Raw genomic sequence first — 26352 nt, forward strand, 5'->3', positions numbered from 1 at the left:
GCTACCTGAACAGGGAAAGGGACTGGCGGCTTTAAACAGCTGGTCTGTCGATCACTAATGCACTCTCCCCCGTACAGGGAAAGGATGGTGCTTGCTCTGGAAACAGTACAATTGTTATCATATGGCACATCACTGTGTTTGTCTGCAGCCGATACGAAGACTTGAAAGTGCACTACGATGCAGAATGGGAAAACGCGCTGCATACATAATATGGACCGTGGTCTAACCTCAGGGGCCATGTCTTGCCCTGAGGATGCGGCATTATGGCGAGAGCTGCTGACTTTGGATCTGTGGAACCAGGTTTGAGTCTTGCCGTTGGCTCAACATCCTGCAATTCTGAGAAAATCACTTAACCGCCCTGTGCCTACCCTACAAAAATGAATGTGTCCTTGTGTAATGTAACAGGTGCTCATGTAAAGCGCTCCAATACCTTCTGGCAGAGTTTGTGCTACATAAAACTGCAATTTAAAAATTGTTGATGGAGCTACTCATAAACGAGAGACATGATTTCAGATGAATCATTCTAATTGCCGGGAAGAATTTTTAAAGAGAAATGTCAATCTTTCCTGCCCGTACTCAGAGCACTATTGTTTGCTATTTTAGGGTTTATTGTATCTAGTCCAGTGGTTCCCAACCTGTGGTCCGGGGACTTCTGGAGGTCCATGAAGCGTCCTCAGGGGGTCCGCAACTGCTTAGACAATTAAATAATATTAACATATATGGTTCTCATCTTTCAGTAATGACTCAGTGAGGGGGTGGGGGGGGTCCCCGTATTTCCAAAAATGATTCAGTGGGAGACCCCGGGTTCCAGTAATGAAAAAGTGGGAGTCCACAGAAGTCATAAAGTTGGGAACCACTGGGCTAGTCTACATCAAAGTAACCCTTGAACAGTTGCCACAAAGGCCTTTGTTTTCAGCCATTATGGCACAGGATTAAATGTCATACGATGTCCCTAGCAGTGACATCATTAAAAATAATTTTAGTTATTTTGAAATCTGAAAGAACCTACCAAAGGTTTTTTCGGTCAGAAAGGGGGAGTGCAAAAAGTAAGTCTGGAGTGAATCGGGCGATGGAGGCACAGAGAATACAGTAAATCGTAGTCTTCAGGCTGAGTTGGGTGCAAGTGCAATACCATGGTGGAGAGTGCAGGGACGTGCTGAGAAAAGGCTGAAGGTGGCAGCGCCTCTGAACCCCAGGAGAGAAGCCTCAATGCCCGTCCTAAGGAGACTGAAACTGGGGAAAATTACTGAAGGCCCTATTGTGGCAGAAGTTGGAGCACCTTCCCCATATAAAAGTTTATTGCTCTCCAGATCTGATTGGACCACTTCCCACTTGGACCCAAAGTTAGATAAATATTAGAGAAAGCTACTAGAGGGAAAAGTGGGTCAGGTGGGAAAGTGGAGAGGAAGAAAGTGCCTTGCCAAAGGTGACCGATGGGCTAGGGACGCAGCAGGAGAAAAGTTAGCCGCATTCCTCTGCTCTGGATGGGCAGTACTGGCCTGTCATGGCAGCACCAACCTACCTCGGAGAACAGCTCAGGGTCTGTTGCATATTCACAGTTGTAGGTGTTGTGTACAGCCCGGTAAGGTGGAAGGAGAAGGGTGTGGAGGCGATGTTGATATTATGGTGGTACACCTGAAGACTTCTCACCATGCCTTGCTGCAACTTGGAAGAGCCATAGAGTCGAGATGGGGTCATGTTAGGGTAGACCTTCAATCGACTTTGGAATGCTGTGGTGGGTGGATTGGATTATAAAGGATTCGCCCTTCAGAGATCTGACTTACCCTACTTGGTGTAATTCAATGCTTACATTCTTATAGTGTGTGTTAGAAATGGGGTTTTTGGTTGGCAGTCAGGTTACCCTCTGTCCAAGCAAGAACCCTCACTCTAGTTAGGGTAAGTCAGACGCAATCCAAGATTATCCTGTGCCCACCCTCTGGTAGCTTGGCACGAGCAGTCAGGCTTAACTTAGAAGGCAATGTGTAAAGTATTTGTGCAATAAATCATACAATAACACAATATAGCACCACAAAAATACACCACACAGTGATTAGAAAAATATATAATATTCATCAGGATAATTGTAGGTCAAAACGAATAAAGATGCAATGTGAAATTGTAGGGATATCACTGGAAAGTGATATTAAGTGTCTTAAGTCTTTAAAAATCAATCAAAGTCTCTTTCAAGCACAAAGTACCTGGTTTGGAGTGAAAAATCTCCGCAAAGGGCCGCAGAAGAAGAGATACGTGGAAAAATGGTGTGTGCGTCGATTTCTCCCCAGCACACACGGACTTACGCCGTTATTTTTCACGCGGCGAAGTCGTGCGTCGTTTTCCGGCGCGCGGACAGTCTCTTTCTATGGGTCGCGGGGATTACCAGATGTCCCGGGTCTGTGCGTGGATTCTCCGGCTTGTTTTCCGGCTGCGCGTCGTTCCGCGGGACTGTGCGTCGAAGTTTCGCTCTCACGGCAGGCGTCGCGTCGATTTCTCCTCTGAAGTCGGGCGGCGTTGTCCTTGCGATGCCGTGCGTCGAAGTTCCGGTCGCCCCGAAGGCGTCACGTCGATCAGCGTCGGTGTGCGGCATTTTTCTCGCTGCGGAACAAGCTGTGCGTCGAAAATTTCAGCACACGAAGAGTCCAAATGAAAAAGAGAAGTCTTCAGGGACAGGAGGCAAGCTCTATCCAAGCCCTTGGAGAGCACTTTCACAGCCAGACAAGAGTACAGCAAGGCAGCAGGGCAACAGCAAGGCAGCAGTCCTTTGTAGAAAGCAGTCAGGTGAGTCCTTTAGGCAGCCAGGCAGTTCTTCTTGGCAGGATGCAGGTTCTGGTTCAGGTTTCTTCTCCAGCAAGTGTCTGATGAGGTAGGGCAGAGGCCCTGTTTTATACCCAAATGTGCCTTTGAAGTGGGGGAGACTTCAAAGAGTGGCTAAGAAGTGCACCAGGTCCCCTTTCAGTTCAATCCTGTCTGCCAGGGTCCCAGTAGGGGGTGGCAGTCCTTTGTGTGAGAGCAGGCCCTCCACCAGCCCAGGAAGACCCATTCAAAATGCAGTTGTATGCAAGTGAGGCTGAGTACCCTGTGTTTGGGGTGTGTCTGAGTGAATGCACAAGGAGCTGTCAGCTAAGCCCAGCCAGACGTGGATTGTAAGGCACAGAAAGATTTAAGTGCAAAGAAATGCTCACTTTCTAAAAGTGGCATTTCTAGAATAGTAATATTAAATCCAACTTCACCAGTCAGCAGGATTTGGTATTACCATTCTGGCCATACTAAATATGACCTTCCTACTCCTTTCAGATCAGCAGCTACCACTCCAATACTGTATGAGGGCAGCCCCAATGTTAGCCTATGAAGGGAGCAGGCCTCACAGTAGTGCAAAAGCGAATTAAGGAGTTTTACACTACCAGGACATGTAAACTACACAGGTACATGTCCTAGCTTTCACCCACACAGCACCCTGCTCTAGGGGTTACCTAGGGCACACATTAGAGGTGACCTATATGTGGAGAAAGGGAAGGTTTAGGCTTGGCAAGTACTTTTAAATGCCAAGTCGAGGTGATCGTGAAACTGCACCCACAAGCCTTGCAATGGCAGGCCTGAGACAAGGTAAAGGGGCTACTTACGTGGGTGGCTCAACCAGTGCTGCAGGCCCACTAGTAGCATTTGGTCTACAGGCCCTAAGCACATATAGTGCACATTACTAGGGACTTATAAGTAAATTAAATAGTCCAATCAGGTATGATCCAATGTTATCATGTTTAAAGGGAGAGAGCATATGCACTTTAGCACTGGTTAGCAGTGATCAAGTGTGCAGAGTCTAAAAGCCAGCAAAAACAGTGTCCAAAAAGTGGATGCTCCACCGTAAAGTCCATCCCCTGTAGGGAAATGGACCACCTCAAGAGTTTTGGATTCTCACCCCTCATCTGCATGAGCCATCTGAGGGGCCTGTGGTCTGTCTGAACCCGGAAGTGAGTCCCAAACAGGTAGGGTCTTAGCTTCTTCAGTGCCCAGACCACAGCAAAAGCTTCTCTCTCAATAGCACTCCACCTCTGTTCCCGTGGTAATAGCCTTCTGCTAATAAAGACTACTGGTTGGTCTAGGCCCTCCTCATTTAGCTGTGCTAGGACCGCCCCTATGCCATGCTCTGAAGCGTCTGTCTGCACAATAAATTCCTGGGAATAGTCAGGGGCCTTGAGCACGGGGGCCGTGCACATGGCTTCCTTCAGAGAGTCAAAGGCTTTCTGACAAGCCTCTGTCCAATTCACCAACCTAGGTTGTTTCTTGGAAGTGAGTTCTGTCAAGGGTGACACAATGGTACCATAGCCCTTGACAAACCTGCGGTAGTATCCTGTGAGGCCTAGAAAGGCTCTCACCTCAGTCTGTGTTCTAGGTGGTTGCCAGGCCTTGATAGTTTCAATCTTGGCCTAGAGTGGCTGCACCTTGCCACCACCCACTAGGTGTCCCAAGTACACCACGGAACCCTGCCCAATCTGGCACTTACTAGCCTTGATGGTCAGGCCTGCCTGTTGCAGGGCCTGAAGCACCTCTTTGAGGTGGAGCAGGTGTTCCTCCCAGCTGGAACTGTAGACAGCTATGTCATCCAGGTAGGCTGCACAGAAGGCATCCTTGCCAGCTAGGACCCGGTTAACCAACCGTTGGAAGGTAGCGGGGGCATTTTTCAATCCAAATGGCATCACCCGGAACTGGTAATGACCATCAGGGGTCGAAAATGCGGATCTCTCTTTAGCCCCCTCAGTCAGGGCGATCTGCCAGTACCCTGAAGTAAGATCAAACGTACTCAGGAACTTGGCAGCACCCAGTCTGTCAACGAGCTCATCAGCTCGGGGGATGGGGTGAGCATCAGTCCGTGTGACTGAGTTGAGACCCCAGTAGTCCACACAGAACCGGAGTTCTGGCTTCGCACCTAGGGCAGTAGCCTTAGGGACCAGCACTACCGTGCTGGCCCAGGGACTACTGGATTTCTCGATAACCCTTAAAGCTAACATCTTGGAGACCTCCTCCTTGATGCTGGCCTTCACCTTATCCGATAACCTGTACATTTTGTTCTTCACAGGGAGACTGTCACCTGTGTCAATGTCATGAACACAGAGGTGGGTCAGTCCAGGAGTAAGGGAGAACAGGGGGGAGAACTGCTCCAACAGCTCATAGCAGTCTCCTTTCTGGTTTACAGTCAGGGAGTCAGAGAGAATGACTCCTTTCACTGACCCATCACCTTCTTGGGCAGAGAGGAGGTCGGGGAGAGGTTCACTCTCCTCTTCCATTCCTTCATCTGTGACCAGAAGCATGTTGACCTCAGACCTCTCAAAAGGAGCCTTTAGTCGGTTGACATGGACCACCCTTAGGGGGTTCCTAGGGGTTTGGAGGTTCACTAGGTAAGTGGCCTCCCCTTTCCGCTCCTTTACTTCAAATGGGCCAGTCCAGCGGTCCTGGAGAGCTCTAGGCTCTACTGGCTCCATTACCCACACTTTGTCTCCAGGTTGAAACTCTACCAGGGTGGCCTTCTGGTCATACCAGCGTTTCATTACCTCTTGACTGGCCTCAAGGTTACTTTGGGCCTCTTTCCAGAAGCGGGTCATCTGGTTGCGGAGGGTCCACATGTAGCTGACCACATCCTGCGGGGGTGCCTTTGGAGCTCTCTCCAACCCCTCCTTGACAATGCTTAAGGGTCCCCTAAGTGGGTACCCATAGAGAAGCTCAAAGGGACTGAACCCCACCCCCCTCTGGGGGATCTCTCTGTAAGCAAAGAGAAGGCATGGTAAGAGGACGTCCCACTTACGCCTCATGGCCTCAGGGAGGCCACCAATCATGCCTTTCAAGGTCTTTTTGAATCTCTCCACAAGACCATTAGATTGGGGGTGATAGGGTGTGGTGAATAGGTTACACCACACGCATCCCACAGAGACTTCATGTATGCAGACATGAAGTTAGTGCCTCTGTCAGACACTATCTCCTTTGGGAATCCCACACGGGTAAATATTCCCATCAGAGTTCTGGCCACCACCTGTGCAGTTATGGTCCTCAGAGGGATTGCCTCTGGGTAACGGGTGGCATGGTCCACCAAAACCAGGATGAACCTGTTGCCTAGGGCAGTTTTGGCGTCCAATGGACCAACAATGTCGATGCCCACCCTTTCAAAGGGTGTGCCAACGACAGGAAGTGGAATCCGGGGGGTTTTAACCCTTTTCCCTGCTTTACCACTGGCCTGGCAGGTAGGACAAGATCTACAGAACTTATCTGAGGTTGTCCTCATTCTGGGCCAATAAAAGTGGGTGACAAGCCTGTCAAAGGTCTTGCCTTGCCCCAAATGTCCTGCGAGGGGAATGTCGTGAGCCAGACCCAGTAGGAAGGTTCGGTAACACTGGGGGACCACCAGCGCACGCGCTGACCCAATGGCCGGAACCTTAGGCTCACTGTAGAGGAGATCATTCTCCCAATATAGGTGGTGATCGCCAGAGGCTTCACCTGCTGCCTGGTCGGACGCTTGCTTCCTCAGGCCCTCTAGAGTGGGACATTCTTTCTGCGCTTGGCAGAATTCCTCCCTGGTGGGTCCACCCTCAACTTGCCAGCCAGCAAGCTCAGGTAGGTCACCTAGGGTGGCAATGTCTTCTCCAGTTGGCCCGGGAGCCTCCTCCTCAGGAGCCCCGTCAACCACTGCGGGAACTTCTGGGACCGGTTTCCCGCGCCCCGTCCCCCTCCTCTTGGCAGTTCTCTGGGCCATTGTTCCAGGCTCCAGACGCCCTTGACTTCCCTCTCGGTCAGCCATGGACAGTGTGGTCATGCAGACCCACTCAGGTAACCCTAACATCTCCAGGTGAGATCTGAGCTCTACTTCTTTCCAAGCAGTATGCTCAAGATCATTGCCTAACAGACAATCTACAGGAATGGCAGGGCTCACAGCTACTTTCAGAATACCAGAGACCTCCCCCCCCCCACTCAAAGGGAACCAGAGCCACCGGTAGGTGATTCTCACAATTGTCAGCGACTATGACCTGGTGGAATGTATTAGGGACTATCTGCTCTGTTGACACCAGCTGACTCTTGATAGTAGTCATACTGGCTCCTGTGTCACGCAGAGCCTCCACCTTCTGCCCATCAATGGTAACCCACTGCCTGTACTTGGAAGTATTTTGGGGCATGTGGGCTTTGGGCACCATTTCTCCTTCTCCCAGGGACACTAGGGAAATCTCTACCTGCTCCCCAAAGCTATCTGGGTCCATCTCCCCTCCAAGCGCTACACTAGTCAACCCAGGTGTCTGTCCGGTAGTGGACGGTGCCCTCTTGGAGCACTGGGGGTCGCCTTTATAGTGACCATACTGGTAACACTCCATGCATTTGGGGTTGGATTTCCCTGACCTATCATATGTCCCTGGCTTTTTCCCAAATCTGGAAAAGGAATGGTTGCCACCCCCTCCCTGGGAATTCTTTTGGGGGCCTTTTGAGAGTTCCTTATCTGTAAGTTTATCTCCCCCCTCTTTCTTCTGTTGGGAACCCTGACCACCTTTGTGGGTGTGTCCCCCCAGGTACCTTTTTGGACACTCTGGTGCTAACCCAGAGGTCCGCCTCCTCAGCAAGCTTCCTGGGATCAGTCAGCTTACTATCTACCAAGTGCTGGCGCAACTCTGTATAGGTAACATTGAGTATATGCTCTCTCAGAATCAAGTCATATAGCCCTTAATAATTATCTACTTTGTTGCCCCGCACCCATCCATTCAGTGCCTTACTGGAAAAGTCAAAGAAATCTACCCATGTTTGTGTGGTTTGTTTGGTGCGGTCCCTGAACCTCTGGCGGTATCCCTCAGGGGTCAGCCCAAACTTGGCAAGTAAAGTGGCTTTCTGAAGTGGGTATGTGTTTTGATCAGGTTGATCCAATGTGAGAAGTGTCCCTCCCCAATGGCGGCACATAACCCCACATAGCTACCTCCCATTGCCCTTCAGGAATCTCATGAGCCCTTAGTGCAACTTCATAAGCAGCTAACCATTTATCTATGTCATCTCCCACCACAAAACTGGGCACCACATTTTTGGGTATACAAACCTTCTTTTCTCCAGCAGGTCCTGTCTGTATGCTGCCACCATTATCGCTGGATTCAGACTGTCTCGCCTTGATCTCCAGCTCCTTGAGACTCAGTTCATAAGCCAACAATAGTTTCTTTTCAGCCAAAGCTCTTTCAGCTTCCACTTCAATCTGTTTGGCTGCTCTTTCAGCTTCAATCTGTTTGGCTGCTCTTTCAGCCTCAGCTTGCTTGGCTTCTCTCTCTGCCCTTCTTTCCTCCTGTTGAGCCTCAATTTTCAGTTTTGCCATTTGCAATTGGAACTCCCTTTCCTCTCTCCTTTCCTCTGCGGTCAGGCTTTGCACAGAGACACTGCTCCCTGGTCTGGAAGGGGGCACAATTGCAGTGGTACCATCATTCACAGATAGCAACAAATCCTCTGAGGGGCCATTTTCTGGCTCCTCTTCCTCATCATCCTCTTCTAAATGGGCTTCTGCCCAGGCCCTCAGCGCCACTTGAAAGTCATCCTTTTTGGAGGCCCCTTGGGTGGGTACCCTCATTGCCCTGCAGAACCCCTTTAGCTGTTTGACCGTATATGTATCCAACAGGACTAGGTCAAAGTCTCCCATTTGAGACCCAGTCAGAGACATGTTGAGTGAGCATTTCGTTTTTGAAAATTGTCAGGAAAAAACGAATTTGCAAAAAGAGATAAAAATCAAGTTGACCTTCAACTGTGGGTAGGTAGTGAAATACTTAGCTACTGTATGTCACCGCACAAATACAAGTCCTATCCTCACCGCTGATCACCAATGTTAGAAATTGGGTTTTTGGTTGGCAGTCAGGTTACCGTCTGTCCAAGCAAGAACCCTCACTCTAGTCAGGGTAAGTCACACACAATCCAAATTATCCTGTGCCCACCCTCTGGTAGCTTGGCACGAGCAGTCAGGCTTAACTTAGAAGTCAATGTGTAAAGTATTTGTGCAATAAATCATACAATAACACAATATAGCACCACAAAAATACACCACACAGTGATTAGAAAAATAGATAATATTTATCAGGATAATTGTAGGTCAAAACGAATAAAGATGCAATGTGAAATTGTAGGGATATCACCGGAAAGTGATATCAAGTGTCTTAAGTCTTTAAAAATCAATCAAAGTCTCTTTCAAGCACAAAGTACCTGGTTTGGAGTGGAAAATCTCCGCAAAGGGACGCAGAAGAAGAGATACGTGGAAAAATGGTGTGTGTGTCGATTTCTCCCCAGCACACACGGACTTGCGTTGTTATTTTTCACACGGGGAAGTTGTGCGTCGTTTTCCGGCGTGCGGACAGTCTCTTTCTATGGGTCGCGGGGATTACCAGATGTCCCGGGTCTGTGCGTGGATTCTATGGTTTGTTTTCCGGCTGCGTGTCGTTCCGCGGGGCTGTGCGTCGAAGTTTTGCTCTCACGGCAGGCGTTGCGTCGATTTCTCCTCTGAAGTCGAGCGGCGTTGTCCTTGCGAGGCTGTGCGTCGAAGTTACGGTCGCCCCAAAGGCGGCGCGTCGATCAGCGTCGGTGTGCGGCGTTTTTCTCGCTGCGGAACAAGCTGTGCGTTTAAAATTTCGGCGCACGAAGATTCCAAATGAAAAAGAGAATTCTTTTTGGTCCTGAGTCTTCAGGGAACAGGAGGCAAGCTCTATCCAAGCCCTTGGAGAGCACTTTCACAGCCAGACAAGAGTACAGCAAGGCAGCAGGGCAACAGCAAGGAAGCAGTCCTTTGTAGAAAGCAGTCAGGTGAGTCCTTTAGGCAGCCAGGCAGTTCTTCTTGACAGGATGCATGTTCTGGTTCAGGTTTCTTCTCCAGCAAGTGTCTGATGAGGTAGGGCAGAGGCCCTGTTTTATACCCAAATGTGCCTTTGAAGTGGGGGAGACTTCAAAGAGTGGCTAAGAAGTGCACCAGGTCCCCTTTCAGTTCAATCCTGTCTGCCAGGGTCCCAGTAGGGGGGGGGTGGCAGTCCTTTGTGTGAGAGCAGGCCCTCCAGCCTCCCAGCCCAGGAAGACCCATTCAAAATGCAGATGTATGCAAGTGAGGCTGATTACCCTGTGTTTGGGGTGTGTCTGAGTGAATGTACAAGGAGCTGTCAGCTAAGCCCAGCCAAACGTGGATTGTAAGGCACAGAAAGATTTAAGTGAAAAGAAATGCTCACTTTCTAAAAGTGGCATTTCTAGAATAGTAATATTAAATCCAACTTCACCAGTCAGAAGGATTTGGTATTACCATTCTGGCCATACTAAATATGACCTTCCTACTCCTTTCAGATCAGCAGCTACCACTCCAATACTGTATGAGGGCAGCCCCAATGTTAGCCTATGAAGGGAGCAGGCCTCACAGTAGTGCAAAAGCGAATTTAGGAGTTTTACACTACCAGGACATGTAAACTACACAGGTACATGTCCTGCCTTTCACCCACACAGCACCCTGCTCTAGGGGTTACCTAGGGCACACATTAGAGGTGACCTATATGTGGAGAAAGGGGAGGTTTAGGCTTGGCAAGTACTTTTAAATGCCAAGTCGAGGTGACAGTGAAACTGCACCCACAGGCCTTGCAATGGCAGGCCTGAGACAAGGTAAAGGGGCTACTTACGTGGGTGGCACAACCAGTGCTGCAGGCCCACTAGTAGCATTTAGTCAACAGGCCCTAGGCACATATAGTGCACATTACTAGGGACTTATAAGTAAATTAAATAGTCCAATCAGGTATGATCCAAGGTTATCATGTTTAAAGGGAGAGAGCATATGCACTTTAGCACTGTTAGCGGTGATCAAGTGCGCAGAGTCTAAAAGCCAGCAAAAACAGTGTCCAAAAAGTGGAGGGAGGCAGGCAAAAAGTCAGGGGTGACCACCCTAAGGCTGTCAGGTCTAACAGTGTGACTAGAAGATTATAGATTGCGGGTAATTTAGACATATGGGCAAAGGGACCAGTGATGAGTAAGTGCATTAGGCCCCATTTTGATGCCTCCTAGGAGCTGCTCCATGAGATCCTTCTGTCTTCCACCACTTTCCTTACCTAAGTTTCTTTCTATTCCTGCATCTCTCATCGTTGCACCCCTTTCTATCAATCCTTTCTGTTTGAAGCTCCGGTAGTAAGATGACCAGATATGGGAGGGTGCACTTGGATTGGATTTATCGGTTGCTCATTGGCTGCAGAGGATCTCAGTACCAATAACAACTGCCATGCACCTGTACCTACCTTTTGACTTGTCTTCGCAATATAATTGTATGTCTCCTGTGACCCCGGAATTACCCTTTCTGTGCACTTTTCTCAGATTTTGTGGTGATGCTTGAAGAATTAAGGGTGCACCGCTGCGCAAACAAGGACGGTGTGCTTTATGAGCAATTTGGGCCCAGGTGGATCTTTCCAGCAACGACACCCTGGGACAATAAGGGCCAAATCCAAACTGCCTGAATACAATGTGCACAGCTGTACAGAGTGCTCTTGAATGGGCTGCCTGAATAAGTGAAGAAAAGGGGTACAAACAGCTAAGGGGTGCATCAGACCAAGTGGGATGAAGGGCAGGCTGAGGGCGAGAGAAGCAAGTTCTAGCCCACAGCTATTACCTAAAAAAATCTGTTCAGTGTCAAGGCGAGTCTGTGCTAGGAAAGTTGCTTGGCTACATGCTCAAAAGGACACTGTGTAGAAGGACACTGGCCTTTCTCGGTTTAGCTTCACAGTGATGAGAAGCAGCTTATAGACACTGGGTTGGTGCTTATCTGGGGGATTATGACAATTCAGGGACTTTGGTTAGATTCTGAGCAGCACCTGCACACAAGCGTACTTGATCAGTGAGTAGTCTGTCTTGCAATGAAAGCATTTCTCCCTTCCTTCTTCGGCAGCACGATTCAGATTCTGTCAGACAAACCCACTACTGTATATTACATCAACAGATAGGGCAGCATGGCACATAGGATCTGGTAACCTATTGGTACACCGCTCCTCCCGTGCCAAGGAGACCTTCTGCCGCAGCAGGATGGGTAGGTCCTCCATCCCGATCCCCAAATGCTGAGACTAGACATGTGAAGATTGGGAAGTGCCAGCTAGAGTTCTTTTCTCTTCCTGGTGATGTTGCAGATGTCATTTTACTGGCCAGGAAGCTGCTACGAAATCCATCAGCATACATCACTGGAAAATGTTTGCTCAGTGGTGCAAGTTGGAAGGTCTCAACCTCTTTAAATCTAGCCCTTCCAATGTCTTGAAATGGACCACGTCGTGGTATGGCTGTGGCTACAATCAGAGGGCTGCCTGGAAGCTCCTGTCTGCCTTCATAAGCCTTCCTGATCAACCTTCCCTGTTTAGTTTGTCACAAGTGGCGTATTTTCTAATAGATTTGCTTTACTTATTTCCGCCCACTCCGATTATCGTTCCTCAGTGAAATTTGACTCTGGTTATGACTTGCCAGATGGAATCTCCATTCAAGCTGATACACAATTGTTCAGTTTGGCTTCTTACATTAGAGGCCATTTTGCGGTGGTATTAATTCAGCACATAGGATCAGAGAAATTCAGGCCCTTCCAGTTCACCAACCTTTCACAGATTTCTACAGAGATAAGTTGGTTCTTTGCACCTGACTGTCTGATTACAAAAAGTGGTTACAGCATTTCGTATGACCTAATCCATATTTCCTCTCTACTCCACATCCAGCCGAGAGAGGGGCAGCAGCATACACCAGACCCCAGAAATGCAGTGTCTTAAAATATCATCTGCACTTATCAAGAGAGAGTAGATGATAATCTCTTTGTGGGCTTTGCCAGAGCTAAGGGCCAGGCATTGACCAAACTCAATTTGTGCCAAGTCATCCTTTATAAGATCTGCTATACCTTGGCCAAGAAAGACCTTCTAGAGGGGATTTATGCCCATCCCTCCCGAATCAGGGATGTCCCCAAAGCTCCCTCTAGATAGGGCCAAGTAGCTATATCTGGTCATCTGCATTTGTCAAGCACTACTGCCTCAGGTCTCAGGCACACAGTAATAGGTACTTTGCCCAAGCTGCGTTGCGTGATCCTTGGGTACCCGGAACTACTCCATACAAGCTCCAGGGTGGGGTTGCTTTGGGGCTCATTCATAAAGGGAGGCATCTGTAGGAAACCCCATAAAAGGAAGTTCCTGACCTCTGTAGCAAGACTTCTGATGGACAGTCTTCTCACAGCTTCCTCAGTGCCCTCCCTCCTCTCCTTAGGAGTCAGTGCCAAGGCAAATAAGATGCCAAAGTATGCAAACATGTTAGGTGCTGAAGTTGTCACTGGCCTTGTCTCCACATGCCTCGATGGGGTGCTGAGAAAGGAAGCACAAGCTGGAGCTTCATGGACCACCGGCTTGTGCTGGAGAGCTGTTGCTGGGAGAAAACCTTGCCCGGACCAGTCTGAAGCCTGGTAGACCAATTCTTAAGGTGAGGAGTCTGCAGGCAGGTGTATCCCTCAAAAACACACTTCTGAATCAGCAGCATGAATATATGGCTGTGCTTCTTTGCAGGCTGACTTTCATACACAGCATGCTCTCCTTTAGGAAATCATCAGTGATAACCCTGCAAACCACCGGGAAGTCTATTTGTGAGCAAGGCTCTTGCTTTAGGGGCCTTTTATGCCAAAGGTGAAGCAAGGCAATTCAATAGGCACAAGGGAGGAGATTGGCAAACGAGAAAAGAGCGGCACTATATTTCGCCAAAGTGCAAGTTGTTCAAGAAAGACATTCCAAACAAGATAAAAGGAAAAGCTGTCACTGGCACGCTCTCTGTTCCAGTTAGTAAGTTATATATTGTGGCAGGGCCTGCAGAGAAGATGCTTACACAGAGGCAGTAGAAACAACTGGTATGTGGGAAGAACATCTGGACATGTTCAAGCCGCTTTTGTTCCTCCTCCTCTGACAATCAAGAGGCATTTGTGATGGTTGAATGGTCAATCTGGCACAGTCGTAAATGATGGCGCCCTTGAGCAATGCACAGTATCACCTCGCCGAAGTCCCGGCCCATTTCTGGGATGAGGGTAAATAAGAATAAAAGGATTTTCTTGGTATTAAAATTAAGCTGGTTCTGCTATCACTTTCTTTTGTTGGAGCAGCATTCTCTAAAGCAAAACCAGCAACAAAATAAATGACACATGCAATGAAGGCGTAATGGCCAGGAAAGATATTTTCCACGCATTTTGTGGCGCCTGCTAAAATCAGTTCATGAATGTTGTCTTTTTTCAGTGTGTTGCAAAAGTTCCCTGTTCTGTTTCTGTGTGACAACTTCGACCGCAGGCTTTTGAAACTAGAGGGTACTTGTCGTAGATCTGATGACACACGTTCTAGCTTGCATAAAGATTTCCCACATCATGGGCGACCCTGAGTGATCGAGCTTCTGCTGGTACCAATTAGCACCCCCCCCCCCCCCACCCACGTCACAACTATGTTTCTGTGCGCCCTACAAATGTACAAAGGGGAGCCGAGAAGAGGGCAAGAGTGATCGGCGTGCTCTTCCAATAACAAGCAGCGTTAAAAAACGCTGCGTTTGTGCATCATCCAATCGCATGCCGTGTTTGATTAACCAAGCCACGTTGGCGTTGTGCATAAAATTACTCATTCAGGAAAGATAACGAGCCCCTTTTGAAAGGCTTTTCTGCACCTTGATAATTGTTTACTTCCATCAATGGCCCATTATTTTAATCTTATGATCCACCCCCATTAGGCCGGATTTAAAAGCCCTCCTCCTACATTCTTTGACAAGACATCTGCTGAAATGTATATGGCAACGAATTAGAACCATCATAATTAAACCGTAGAATGTGATGGAAGACAACAATTGTTAGTTCTCTTTAGTCTATCCTTTTAAGTGCTATCTGTAACCGGGCTGCTTTAGCACTGGCAGTGCCCGGTGTGCCAATTTTTGTTGGTACACTTCCCTCCCGCCAGGACCTCCTTCTCAACACAGTTTCTCACTACCACCTCCAGCGGTGACCCTCTTCTCTCCAAAGCCCTCTTGGATTAAATTCATTTTATAGCGCTATATCCCAATGTAGGGTGTCAGAGTGCTTTAGATAACACTCAGACATTATACAGAGAAAACAAATTATGCAAGTGTGTAAACCAGGATCCAGTCTGAGGCCTGGGGAATATTCATAAGGTGAAGAATCTGTAGTTAGAAGTATCCATCAGAAACATTTATATTATAAAGAGCCAACAAATTATATAATTGTGTAAATCAAGATTTATGAGGTGTTGGAGGTTGGTTATTAGTACAGGTAAGTACACACCTACCACTAAACAACGCCCCCAAGACAATGTTAGGTCCAGTCAAGTTCTAAAAACATTAGCGCCTGGCTTAACGCCTGGTAGCTTGGCAACGAGCAGGCAGGCTTAATTTAGGAGACAGGTATGTAAAGCATTTAAATACACCAATACGGTAAACAATTAAGACATAACACACAATAAAACCCCACACCAATTTATAAAAATAGGAAATATTTATATCTTTAAAATGACACCAAAACAATAAAGATCCAATATAGGGAACTGGAGTTATGAATTTTAAGGATTAAAAAAAAAATGTGCTTTCTAAGAAATCAATAGCGTTAACTGGAGCCATCTGATCGTACTTGACCGGGACAGAGTCAAAGTTTCAGGCGGACCGCGATGGAGCCATGATCGGATACAATGAGCGAAAGGCCTCAGGCAAAATTTTACCTTCGCACTTAAAATCTTTTCTGGAGCTTTTCTCTCTCAACATTGTGTGGTTCTCCCCAGCAAGCTGATTTCAATGCAAAATCATCGGACTGCTTTTCCGTGAGATCCTAGTCAAATCCTGGAAGTCTGGCGCTCCGGAGCTTTCAGCGGGACAAACTTGAAGTTCAGACTGTGTCGCGATTGAAGGTAGTCTGATCGATCCACTTATAAAGCTTTTTCCAAAAGTTGTTCCAAACTTCTGGAACTTCTTCCTGAATTTCGTTTTGAGGGTTCAAAGTGCCAAAAACACAAATCTAAGGCTCTAGAAGCTGATACGGTCCTTGGAAGTTTAGGACTACAGTTCCCACAATGCACCTGTCCAAATCCTTAAAAGTCTACTGGACGCACTCCAAGCAAGGGACTTTCGTGATAGTTGGTACAGACCAGCTCTGTTAACTTGTTGCTCTAAGGGAGTCAGCTCCTTTTTGAAGCAAGGCAAAGTCCTTAGTGCTGCTGTTCCAGTGTGCAACAGGAGCAGTACTTCGGGGTGCAATCCTTTGGGTTGCAGACCAGGGTTCCAGCAGGGCAGTCCTTCTTCCCTTGGTGGTTTCAGACAGCAGATCTGAGTTGCAATGCAGCTTAGCCACATTTATTCAATCATCTTGGGGAACAAGCAGGGGAGCACCCCTGTTCAATGAGATGCAGGGGTGCCACCCAAAAGCATAACAGCTTCCTCCAAAGTTTGGCATTTTCTTGTCCCATAAAGCAATGCACTTTAAAATCCAAAGAGAAGCAAGACCTGGTTAAATAAACCTACTGGTGTGGCTCATTTCCATTAACACCCCCCCACTGGACCATCTGCAAATTCCTTTCCTGACCCTGCTATTTGTGGGGTACTGGGTGAGAGGGCAGGCCTGCCTGGCATTCCTTTCTGTCCTGTTTATTTTGAAGTGAAGTTTGATTTACTCAGCCCCCTTCCTGGCTTCTGCTGCCACCCACATCAGATAACCTCTGCTCAGTGCAAGTCACTTATCTCATCAAAGCAGCCTAGCTAGTCCTGTTAAGGATGACCAATCAGGAGAGGCCACTAGCAGACTGTATTTTGGCTTACAAAAAATAAAGCCCTATAACTTATTTTCTGTATTACTTATGATAAATTCGGTGGTAAGTTGCTGGATTTATCATTACCAATCATTTGAGTCCTTTCATGACATATTTAGCTCCGTCCTAGCAATATTTAAGCTTATGTGAAATATTCCTATGTTATTTTATGGAGCTAATTATCTACAATGAGGAAAAATGAATGGGACATTTTTCCCTTACCAAGGCATATAAAACACCCTTTATAATGTCCCTGCTTAAAGTTCCATGGCACCCTACCCCTGGGTCACATAGGGGAGACCTTAGGGGGATATAAAAATAAGGTAGATTATCACTTTGGAAGTACCTTTAATTCCAAAGTTGAATTTGTGCAAACTTTACTTTTTAAATACAGTCCGCAAGGCAGGGCTGCCTTTAAAAACAACAGCAGACAACAAAGGAATGCATTCTCCAGTGCAGGAAATCTACTAGGCCTCTAAACGTCCCTGCCCTATTATATACTAGGGGCTTATGGATAGTTTGAAACTATTATCTACATGCATGAAAGGAAGAGAGCACAACAGCAACATATTTATAAAGTTATGGTGCCGTTGCTCTTTACCTTGGCACTGATGCACTTTAAGCAGCTTTGCACTCATGGGCACATCCTTGTACCATAGTACAAAGGTGCCCTCCGGGATTAATCCTGCCTTGAGAAGGCAAACTTTTTTATGGCAATCAATTTCTACCAAATGTTAAAAGAAAGGGATTAGCATCAAAACCATTAGTGGTTTCTTGGGAATGCCAAGTACCACCTATGGCGCACCCACCTAGCACAAAATAGGACTACTTTACATTACTTTAGGGCTACTTTCTGAACTATGTATCAGCATCTGTGTTTTGCTAATAGCTAGTCCTCATACTGAGCAGAAACCCAAGTGGTTACTGGCTGCCATGGAGCTCATTCTTAGGCAAATAACATTGCTACTCTAAATATACCTTTGAAGGCGTATGTGTAATACACAATATGTTTTGAAGGTTTTTTTTTTATTAGGGTATTACTTCAGTGGTCAGTTACATAATGTATAGCATTGTTCTGTCGTTTGTGGTGATTATACATTCCTACTTTTCCCTGCTGGTCCAAGTAGCATTGACAAGCACATTGTGTGGGCTTTTTTAGTTGTTTGTGGGCCTGTTTATGGCTTACTGGGCTGGGTGTAACTGTTGATTTCCCGGATATTGAAACAAACATTGGCTGCAGCAAGTACAAATCTATGTAGATTTCCATACCTTGCAAAACACTTGTACAAGGTGTCTTTGGAAGTTCAAAACTGCCCAACTGTGCAAACATGAGCCACTTTTTCAGGTCCCCAGTTCATTAACAGGGGCCACTTTTATTTTGCTGCCTGGAACTATGTTCTGTCCCAGTGCGACTCTGCTCCCAAAGGTGGACAGGCACCACAGAAGAGTCGCATTTGGAGTCATGTATTTTTTTAAAATCTCTTTGCAACTTCTATTCCCTTTTTATACTCCTTCCTCTTCAATCTCCATGTACGAAAATGTATTGGCTTTGAAGTGTTTTATTCCGAATGGCGTGCACCAAAGTATAGCCTGTTAGCAGATGAAAAAAAAATATACTTAGCCTACAAAGAAATACGCCTAAGTATACTTCGTTTATGACTACTTTTACAGTTAAATAGTTAGAAAATAATGTACTTGGTCACAAAAATACCTTACTGAACAGCGGGATCAAAGAAGAATATACATAACATTAAGGAATTAAATCAGCTGGGGAACGAAACCAACTTCTTTCGTTTGCTGTTGCAGGAACTAACTAACCTGGTGGAGACTTTCAGTTGCATTTTAGCTCGTGCTTTTATAATACTATATAATGCCCACTACATATAAAGAAGTAACAATCTAAGGGGTGCGTTATCTCTAACGTATCAGGGAAACATTTGGTTTGATTACACTGCAAGTACATTTTGTATGTATTTTTTTAGTTTAATTGTTAGTACTTTTTTCAGTCTGTACAACGCACAGATCCGAAAAATAAAATCCTGCAACATAAAATAAACATCTTAAGATCAAAAACTCTCTTTACGTGCTTATGGCTGCTTAATCATACTAATGGCAATCTTAGGAATGCGTCAGCCATCTCAAAACAGAATGGCTACTCTCCTGATTGCAGCTTGAAATATTCTTTAGGGGCCGAAACACTTTAGATGTGACTACAAGGGCCTACCTTACTTTTAGATCCTGTAAGAGCATGGTGAGGATGCATCTACACATTCAGCCTGCTGCAGAGAGAAGTGGGGGCGTCTAAAGCAGTGCTTAATTTGTGCCGGCGGCATTCATTTTAGAGGACCAGCAGTTAGTTTCTGCATCAGGCACTTATTGCGAGCAAAAGCCCATATGGGAAAGGCAGAGGAAGAAAAAAAACGCAAAAGCGTCACATAAGGAGAAATCTGCAAGAGTGAGCTGAAGGGGCAGGGAGTGGCTGTAAATGGATTAAAGAGGTACGAAATGGCCTTAGTATTGGGTGTTCTCACATTTAAATGCAGCAGCCCCGTGTATCAGAGGTGAGCTTTGGGCACGGGATGTTTATATTTACAAATCAAGCACTAGATGCTCGACCCAGCATCATGGCTCTCACTGCTGCCACGTTTTGAGTCAGGCGAGCCCCCCAGTTCATTCCCTCGCACTTTGCAGCCTTCAAAGGCATGTTCTGCAAACAAAGCTTCATGTGTGTGGGTGATGTGCCTGGAAGGAGTCTCTCCTCCGCATCCATGCAAGGTTTCTTCTTATGGACATTCTAGGAGCCTATCAAACCTTGCATGTTTGGTACTGTACGTCTGTCCCAGTCAAACTGCTGCACATCGCAGAGAATGCGTGCAGGATTCTGCCATGCCAGTCCACCCCGAGAAGCTGAAGGAAGGACAAGTATGGAGAGGGCACTCAGTGAAGGGTTTCTGTTCGTCTTCTGTGGTGAGTTTGCATTTGTCAGCCTTGCCCAAGATCATTTTGCAGGAGCATCTGAGCTCTTAGCTACAGCAAGAAGCCATCTTCCAGTCATGCAGGGACTCCTGAAAGGGGTGTGTGTGACCCGTTCTCTACACAAGACCTGCTCCCACGAATGAAAGGTGCCCTTTCTGCATTGATGACACTGACATTACGAGCACCAACATCTGGATTCAATTAAAGTTCCTCCAGTCGTCTGACCAATGAAGAGCTGCCGACGGACTCTGCCCCACTGTGTTTTGGGCCTCTTGGGGAGCAGGGTTTCTAACCTACTCAGAACCTTTATCCTTTGACCCAGACATTCTCCAGCAGACATGGTTTCTAAGGGCCAAGACATGGGTCTATGTGCACAGAAGACACTTCTTTTAAAGCAACATTAAACAGCAACGAGAAGCAACAGAAGTGAACGTCACTGTACAGGCATCAGCAATTCTTACAAGAGGAGTGGCTGAGAGTATTATTTTTTTAATACTATACACATCATACAAATAGTACAATGGTAAAGCAATCGTGTAATATCCATTACTGGAGAGGCTCTCCCAAGGGGGCGCAGGAGGGCTATGATTTCTAGGTAATGAGCTGCATTCAGAGGGGATCTAATTTGATTATTGAAATATGCCTTGTGTATATTTCTTCCGTGTGGATTGGTAAATATATGTTTTATCTTCATAGCCAGTAGACACATAGGACGATTTAATTCGTTCAGGCTGTAAGGGATATATTGTTATACCGTAAAGCAGGTTCTCCTCTTGGCAGTAAGAGAGCCTGAGGTAGTCTACATCTAATATAATATGGGCACTGTTACCAAAGATTGTGGGCACATTTCAACCGAGCAAAGATAAACTGCTTGGCAGAATTATTTAATTAGGGTTTTGGGGCAAGAAGTATACACACATTAGTTTCAAATAGATGAGCAGAAGGAAGAAAGATTGCGTTTGAAGTGTGTCTGAAGAAATTGCTTATCCATGACAATCCCAAAACACATTGTGCTGCAGAGGCATCACTCTAGAATCAGGACCAAAAAATAAAGTTGATATTTTGGAAAACTCTTGTAACCGCCCAGGGGAAGTTAGCATCAATGCGGTGTTGGATGCTACATAAAGAAGGTTATGGTGGTACCAAAGAGCGTGGAAGGGGGAGACGATGATGCCAGCCTGCAAGTTTACATGTGGCAACAGGGGCCCTATCACTTATGGAGTGCACTTCTGTTTGCACCACGGCACACCTTTAAATAGGGGAGCCGTGGACAAGCAGGGAAAGTGCGCCCTATTTCAGTGAATGCGCTGCCCCCACGGCACCCCTACCTTGTGCTGCCCTAGGAGCAGCACATTCAAGTGAATATGGAGCCGGTGCATCAAAGCCGCTCTGTGTTTCACTGTGCAGGAGGCACCCTGCCTGCACTTTAAAGAGGAATCCGAGATCCCCTTGGAGGTGGGTGCAGTGAGTGACTACACCTGCCAGCAAGGGGATGTGTGGGAGGTCCATAGGGCCTCCTCCCTCCTCCCGTGTGCTGCTACCAGGGGGTGCACTGAAAGTGCGCCACATTTTCATGGCGCACTTTCAATGCACCTCCTGACAGCTAATTTGCCTTTGTGCCTGTGTCTATAATACAGCCCGGGATCAGAAGTAAAGAGAGTTCCTTATTTGCCTGGGGTCATGCCCCCGTGCAAATGAGGGAATACCCTCTTGATAGTGATGGCGCTGCATGTGCACCAGCACTATCTGTGCTACAGAAGGGGTCGCACAAGTGTCTGTGGCCGCTCCTGTCATACCATAGTGTCCCAGGAGCAGAGCTTAATTTGAGCTGGTGGCTTCCGGTGCTCAGCCCCAGCATTTAATTCTCAGCACCGGCTATAATGACAGTTTACTTCATGGTGCTGCTGTAGTCTAATTATGAGATGAGCACAAAAACAGCTGTTTAGTTATTCAATATACATTAAAAATGAATATTACCTGCCACTGACACCATTCTTTTATCGTTGGTTGGCTGGAATAGTCTGATTTGCCACGCTTCTAGGGGTGTGGTGGTTAGTAGTTGTGTTGGTACTGCCATAAGCAGTGCTGGCAGGGGCAATGGGTGGTGCAGGAGGCTGTGGTTTCTGAGAAAGGCCCTGGCACTTACCCTTTTACAGATTAAGCACTGCCCGGGGCGCACAAAAGCGGACACACAGGCCGGTTGCGTTCACGGTCACCCTCCGTAACAAGGCCCCAGACTGAAAAAATATAGTTTACAAGATCTGCAAAAAAATCTGGACCTTACAAATATCTCTCTGCAAAAACTTCGATCTATACTTAGTTTGTGAATCCAGCCAAATTCACTGACACATTTTAAAGAACTGCGCCATTTTCCAATGAGAACTCCAGGACAAGAATGTGCTTTGGTCCTCGATATCAAATTAGGTGCATTTTTAGAGGGAGATTTTTATTTGAAGTCAACATTTATGGTTGTCTGTTTTGCGGGCTCTATTTTTCAAAATACGTTTTTGCAGAATCTATTTTCTCATTATACAAGGCTACGCATCTGAAAACCTTTTTTTTTTTTCTATCGAGGGAGGGAGTCGGTAACACGCAAGGAAAGCAACAGCAGCTGTGCATATAGAGTACGTACCTCTTGGTGTCTTCATGCAATTTAATCTGCACCTCACCGTACAGGCTGGGACAACAGCAGCATGGAGGCGGATGCTTTCTTTGAATGTAGTAACTCTCAGCATCAGATTCAAAATATTCATTGTTTCACTTTTTTTTTCTTTTAGAACACGATGTTACTGTCAAGAAAGTTTTAGTTTTTGTACACAGGGCGACACCATGGAAAGAGCCTCATAAATAATTTTAATCGAGTAATGGAAATGGATCATGAAATATACATTTGCGACTTTCTTATCCCTTCATCGTACTCACACATTCAGATTTTTCAAGCAAACGAGTTAAATTTTAATAAATTGATTTAAAACCAAAAACGTGTCTGATGTGACACCACAATAACCTGGAGTGGTATCAATTTTACAATTTAATGTAATTTAAAATAAATTTAAGAGACATCACAGTTTTCTGCTAATGGAAACACTATAAAAGTGACATACAAAATAGTAATGACTGAGCGAGATATGAAGTCAAGGGAATGGGAAGCAACAAGAAACATTGACGTGTCCAATACCTCTTGTTGACATCTAATGCAGATGCTGACAGTGCAGCGAAACTGCTCAGCACCATGGCATGACATCCTTGTCAGGCAATTTGTAGGTGATACCCACTGTACTGCACCGTGGTAGCTTGTGTGCCATCTTGATTTTTATAGAAGCGAACCAGTGATTTTTTAAAACAAGTTTTCTGGAGCAAAACAGAAGATTTGGGAAAAGCCTCATCAAGAAAGTCTTCAATTTTGTGGTGACACAAAAGTAGGAATATAAATTTCCAATGTAGCGGGTATTTTTTCCAAAATGAGTTCAGGAAAAAACAGAACCAAGGTCTTGTTTTAGAACTGTGCTTCAGTGCAAATGAATGTCACTGCGGAACCTGCGAGAAAGCACCGGTGGGCTAGCAGGAGCAGTTCCCGCATCCCTTGACGCTGTTGATGATTTCTTCCTGTAGTTTTTTCCTCTCCTCGTCCTTGGGTAACCGCTCGCTGGCATCGGTCTGTTTCTTGACGCTGGTGTTCTGCATGCGGCTACTCTGCGTGTGCCACATCTCAGAGTACAGACTGGAAGGTTTGGCGAGGAGGTCAAAGTGCTTCCCGCGTTCCACCACCTTACCCTGTTGAATGAAAAAAATATCAGATGGTCAGCCAGTGTAGGCCTATCTAGGAGGAGTTGGCTCCTAACAGACCACGGTCAGCATGTATCTATCTCTATCTTTGTAAGGTGGTCACTACAAAATATCATGGTCAGAACTCAAATCAAATGCATCATGAAAACCCCATTACTGACAGAAGACTCACAGATCAAAATTCCCTTCCTCTGTAAAGGGGTATAGTAAATGAAGAGATAAATGTTCATTTCTTTTATGAAGCTCATAAAAGTTGGATTTGCTCTTTGATGAGTTGAAAGCAATATATAATGTAAAAATAACATGTCTGTTTAATGGAAAATCCAGCGAATTATAGACTTTCCCAAAGCCGTCTCATCCTTGTGTGACTATTAAACGAAAAACTGCAGGGATTCATTGTTTTTATTGATCCAAGTATGATCCACAGTTAATTTGCTTCCTTTTGACAGCTGCTCGTGAACATGCTGGATAACAAAATGAGCTCCTGTCAATTTTATTGCTACTTATGCCAGTTAGCCCTGAACAAATTTCATTCTAAAGAATGCAGGCTATAAAAACCAGTTCGTTTTTTAAATAAATCAGCCACACATTTTCTTGTCTCCAGGCGGTGTACTCAAACGAGCAATGGTTTCTTGAAATATTAGGACACAAAAGATCAGCCAGTGATCTGTGGATGTAAAGGTGGGCAGCTGGTGTCTGGCTGCAAAGGAATCGCAGCGCATGCTTAGTTGATGTGGTGAAGGCGTATCCCTGTGCGGCACCTACAGGAATGTGTAACGTCATTTGTGAAACAAAAACGGTTGAAAGTTTGCAAGCAGTAGTCCCTACATTTCAATACGCGTTTCACGCCTGCGTATATGCATGCGTCATGACGCACTAGTGTGCATGCTTTACAAAGCATGCATGTATTGTGATCATGCCAGAAAAATTATTTTCAACTCACTGTTCTAACATGGCAGGTGGCCATGTTAGAGAGGTAAATTGAAACCCAAAAAATGAAACACAAAGTGGAGGCAAGAGCAGAAAATGAGCACTGGGCAACTGCTAGGCCCTCATAAACAAATAAAATAAAGTATTTCAAGGGGGAGCAGGAAGGAAGCCTCAATAAACTGGAGAGGAGCAAAACGAGAACGCAAGGAGGCAGAGGAACGTGAGAGATGAGAACAAAGAAACCCGTGCGCTCACAGAATGCTAAAGGTAAAGTGAAACAAAGCGCCCAGAGGTTAGTGGTGGAAAGATCAGAACAAAGTGAGACTGATATGTTACTGGATTGAACAAACACAAGAATAAGGAGGAAAGCCATCAAATCAAGAGCAAAGAACTTGGGCAGAAAATAAAACCATACAATCATGGCCAAGAGGCAGACCCAAAGCCACTCTAAGTGTATACTGTGAACTGGAAACAACAGGTCTGCCTACAAAAAGCTACAGCTGTCTGTGACAAACACCTAAAAACCAAACCTGTACGGTTATTAGGCATACGCAAACAGAATGTTGCTTTTTGTCTTCAAGTCAAAGTGATAAAAAAAAAAAAAAAAAAAAAAAGAAAAAACCTCAGCGTGCACTGCTCCGCTTCTGCTTCACCTCGCTGCAGGCACAGGCTCTTAGCCTGCCCTGCGGCCAATTCTGACACTGCTCAAAGCAGCATCAGGATTGGCTGGGAGCACCCAGCCAGGGTGTTCCGAGGCAGGATCTCTCCAGCCCAGCAACTCTGTTCCTGGGCTGGAGAGAGAGCCTACAACGCATGTGTGTTTGGCCAGCCCAAGACAGCCGGCCAAACACACATGCGCTTTGAGAGCACTCCCCCTCAGTGCACGTCACCCCAGTGGCCCCGCCCCTTTTACCAAACAACGATAATACACACAGTTTATTATCGTTGTTTGGTAAAAGTTTTGCAGCTGTCGCTGCTGGCGTGGGGCGACACTCCTCCACCCCCTGGTAAAACCTGCTGAAATTTACTGGAAGGGAAAATACCTGGAGAATTCGGATAGATGCGGAATTTGAAGGGAAAAAGCACAGATTCCCTGTGATTTACAACTTTTTTTGGGAATATTCCGAATATGTTGTGCTCACCAGACCTGTGTCTACTGTCCCGGGTAAATAACTCAACTGGGTTATCGGGGAAAACCTTTGTATACCTGTAGAAGACTGATAAACCTAAATGGTTGTTTGACATTTAGCCTTCAAGTGAGGTAATTGCTTGCATATCTGATTAAGTAGGTGTCTTCTGTCTTCCTTTTTGCAAACAGTACATTATTAAAAAAAAATATATATATACGTATGTCTATATTCACGGAACTCTATCACAAACATATATATGACTATGTATGTTACACCAACATTTCTGCATCTCACAAAAAAACAAACTTCCTGGTATCAGGGTGACAATGGAACAGGTGGGGAAGAATGGCTGAGGTCACTTCTGAGTGACAGAGAAGATAGGACCCCCCCCACATCCCCCCAACACCACTTGAGAAACAGGGTAGCCAACTAGAGGAATATTTATGAACCACCATCTTATTCGGAAATGGCATGATGACTCTATCATCATAACATTTATGTGACACACAAAAATATACATCCTTACACAGTAGAATTTTTCCAGTTATGATTGCAAGAACCAATTTCACGTGGTTTCACTTTAGCATTTGTAAATGTAAGCGGAATACTTCAGCGAGGCTTGACATTTACAAGAGGGGGTTGAAGCACTCAAGAAGGTCGGCTGCTTGATTTCTTAACAAAATTGGGAAACAGGAGGCAGATGTGAGAAGAGCATACTTCAGCATCTAGTGGGGTCTGTGGCTGAA

At 46.1% G+C, this 26352-nt stretch overlaps 1 protein-coding gene across 1 annotated transcript in view; it reads right to left on the minus strand.

Annotated features, from left to right (window-relative positions):
• Window positions 1-22592: 22592 nt before the first annotated feature.
• The window catches only part of ABCB7 (ATP binding cassette subfamily B member 7), a 607823-nt gene continuing 604063 nt past the window's right edge, over window positions 22593-26352 (minus strand). Inside the window, exon 16 of the mRNA XM_069210993.1 lies at window positions 22593-23534. Within this exon, the coding sequence (XP_069067094.1) occupies window positions 23319-23534 (216 nt within the window). The 3' untranslated portion in view covers window positions 22593-23318. The remainder of the gene's footprint in view (window positions 23535-26352) is intronic.

The sequence above is a fragment of the Pleurodeles waltl genome, chromosome 2_1 (genome assembly GCF_031143425.1).
Source record: "Pleurodeles waltl isolate 20211129_DDA chromosome 2_1, aPleWal1.hap1.20221129, whole genome shotgun sequence".
Lineage (NCBI taxonomy): Eukaryota > Metazoa > Chordata > Amphibia > Caudata > Salamandridae > Pleurodeles > Pleurodeles waltl.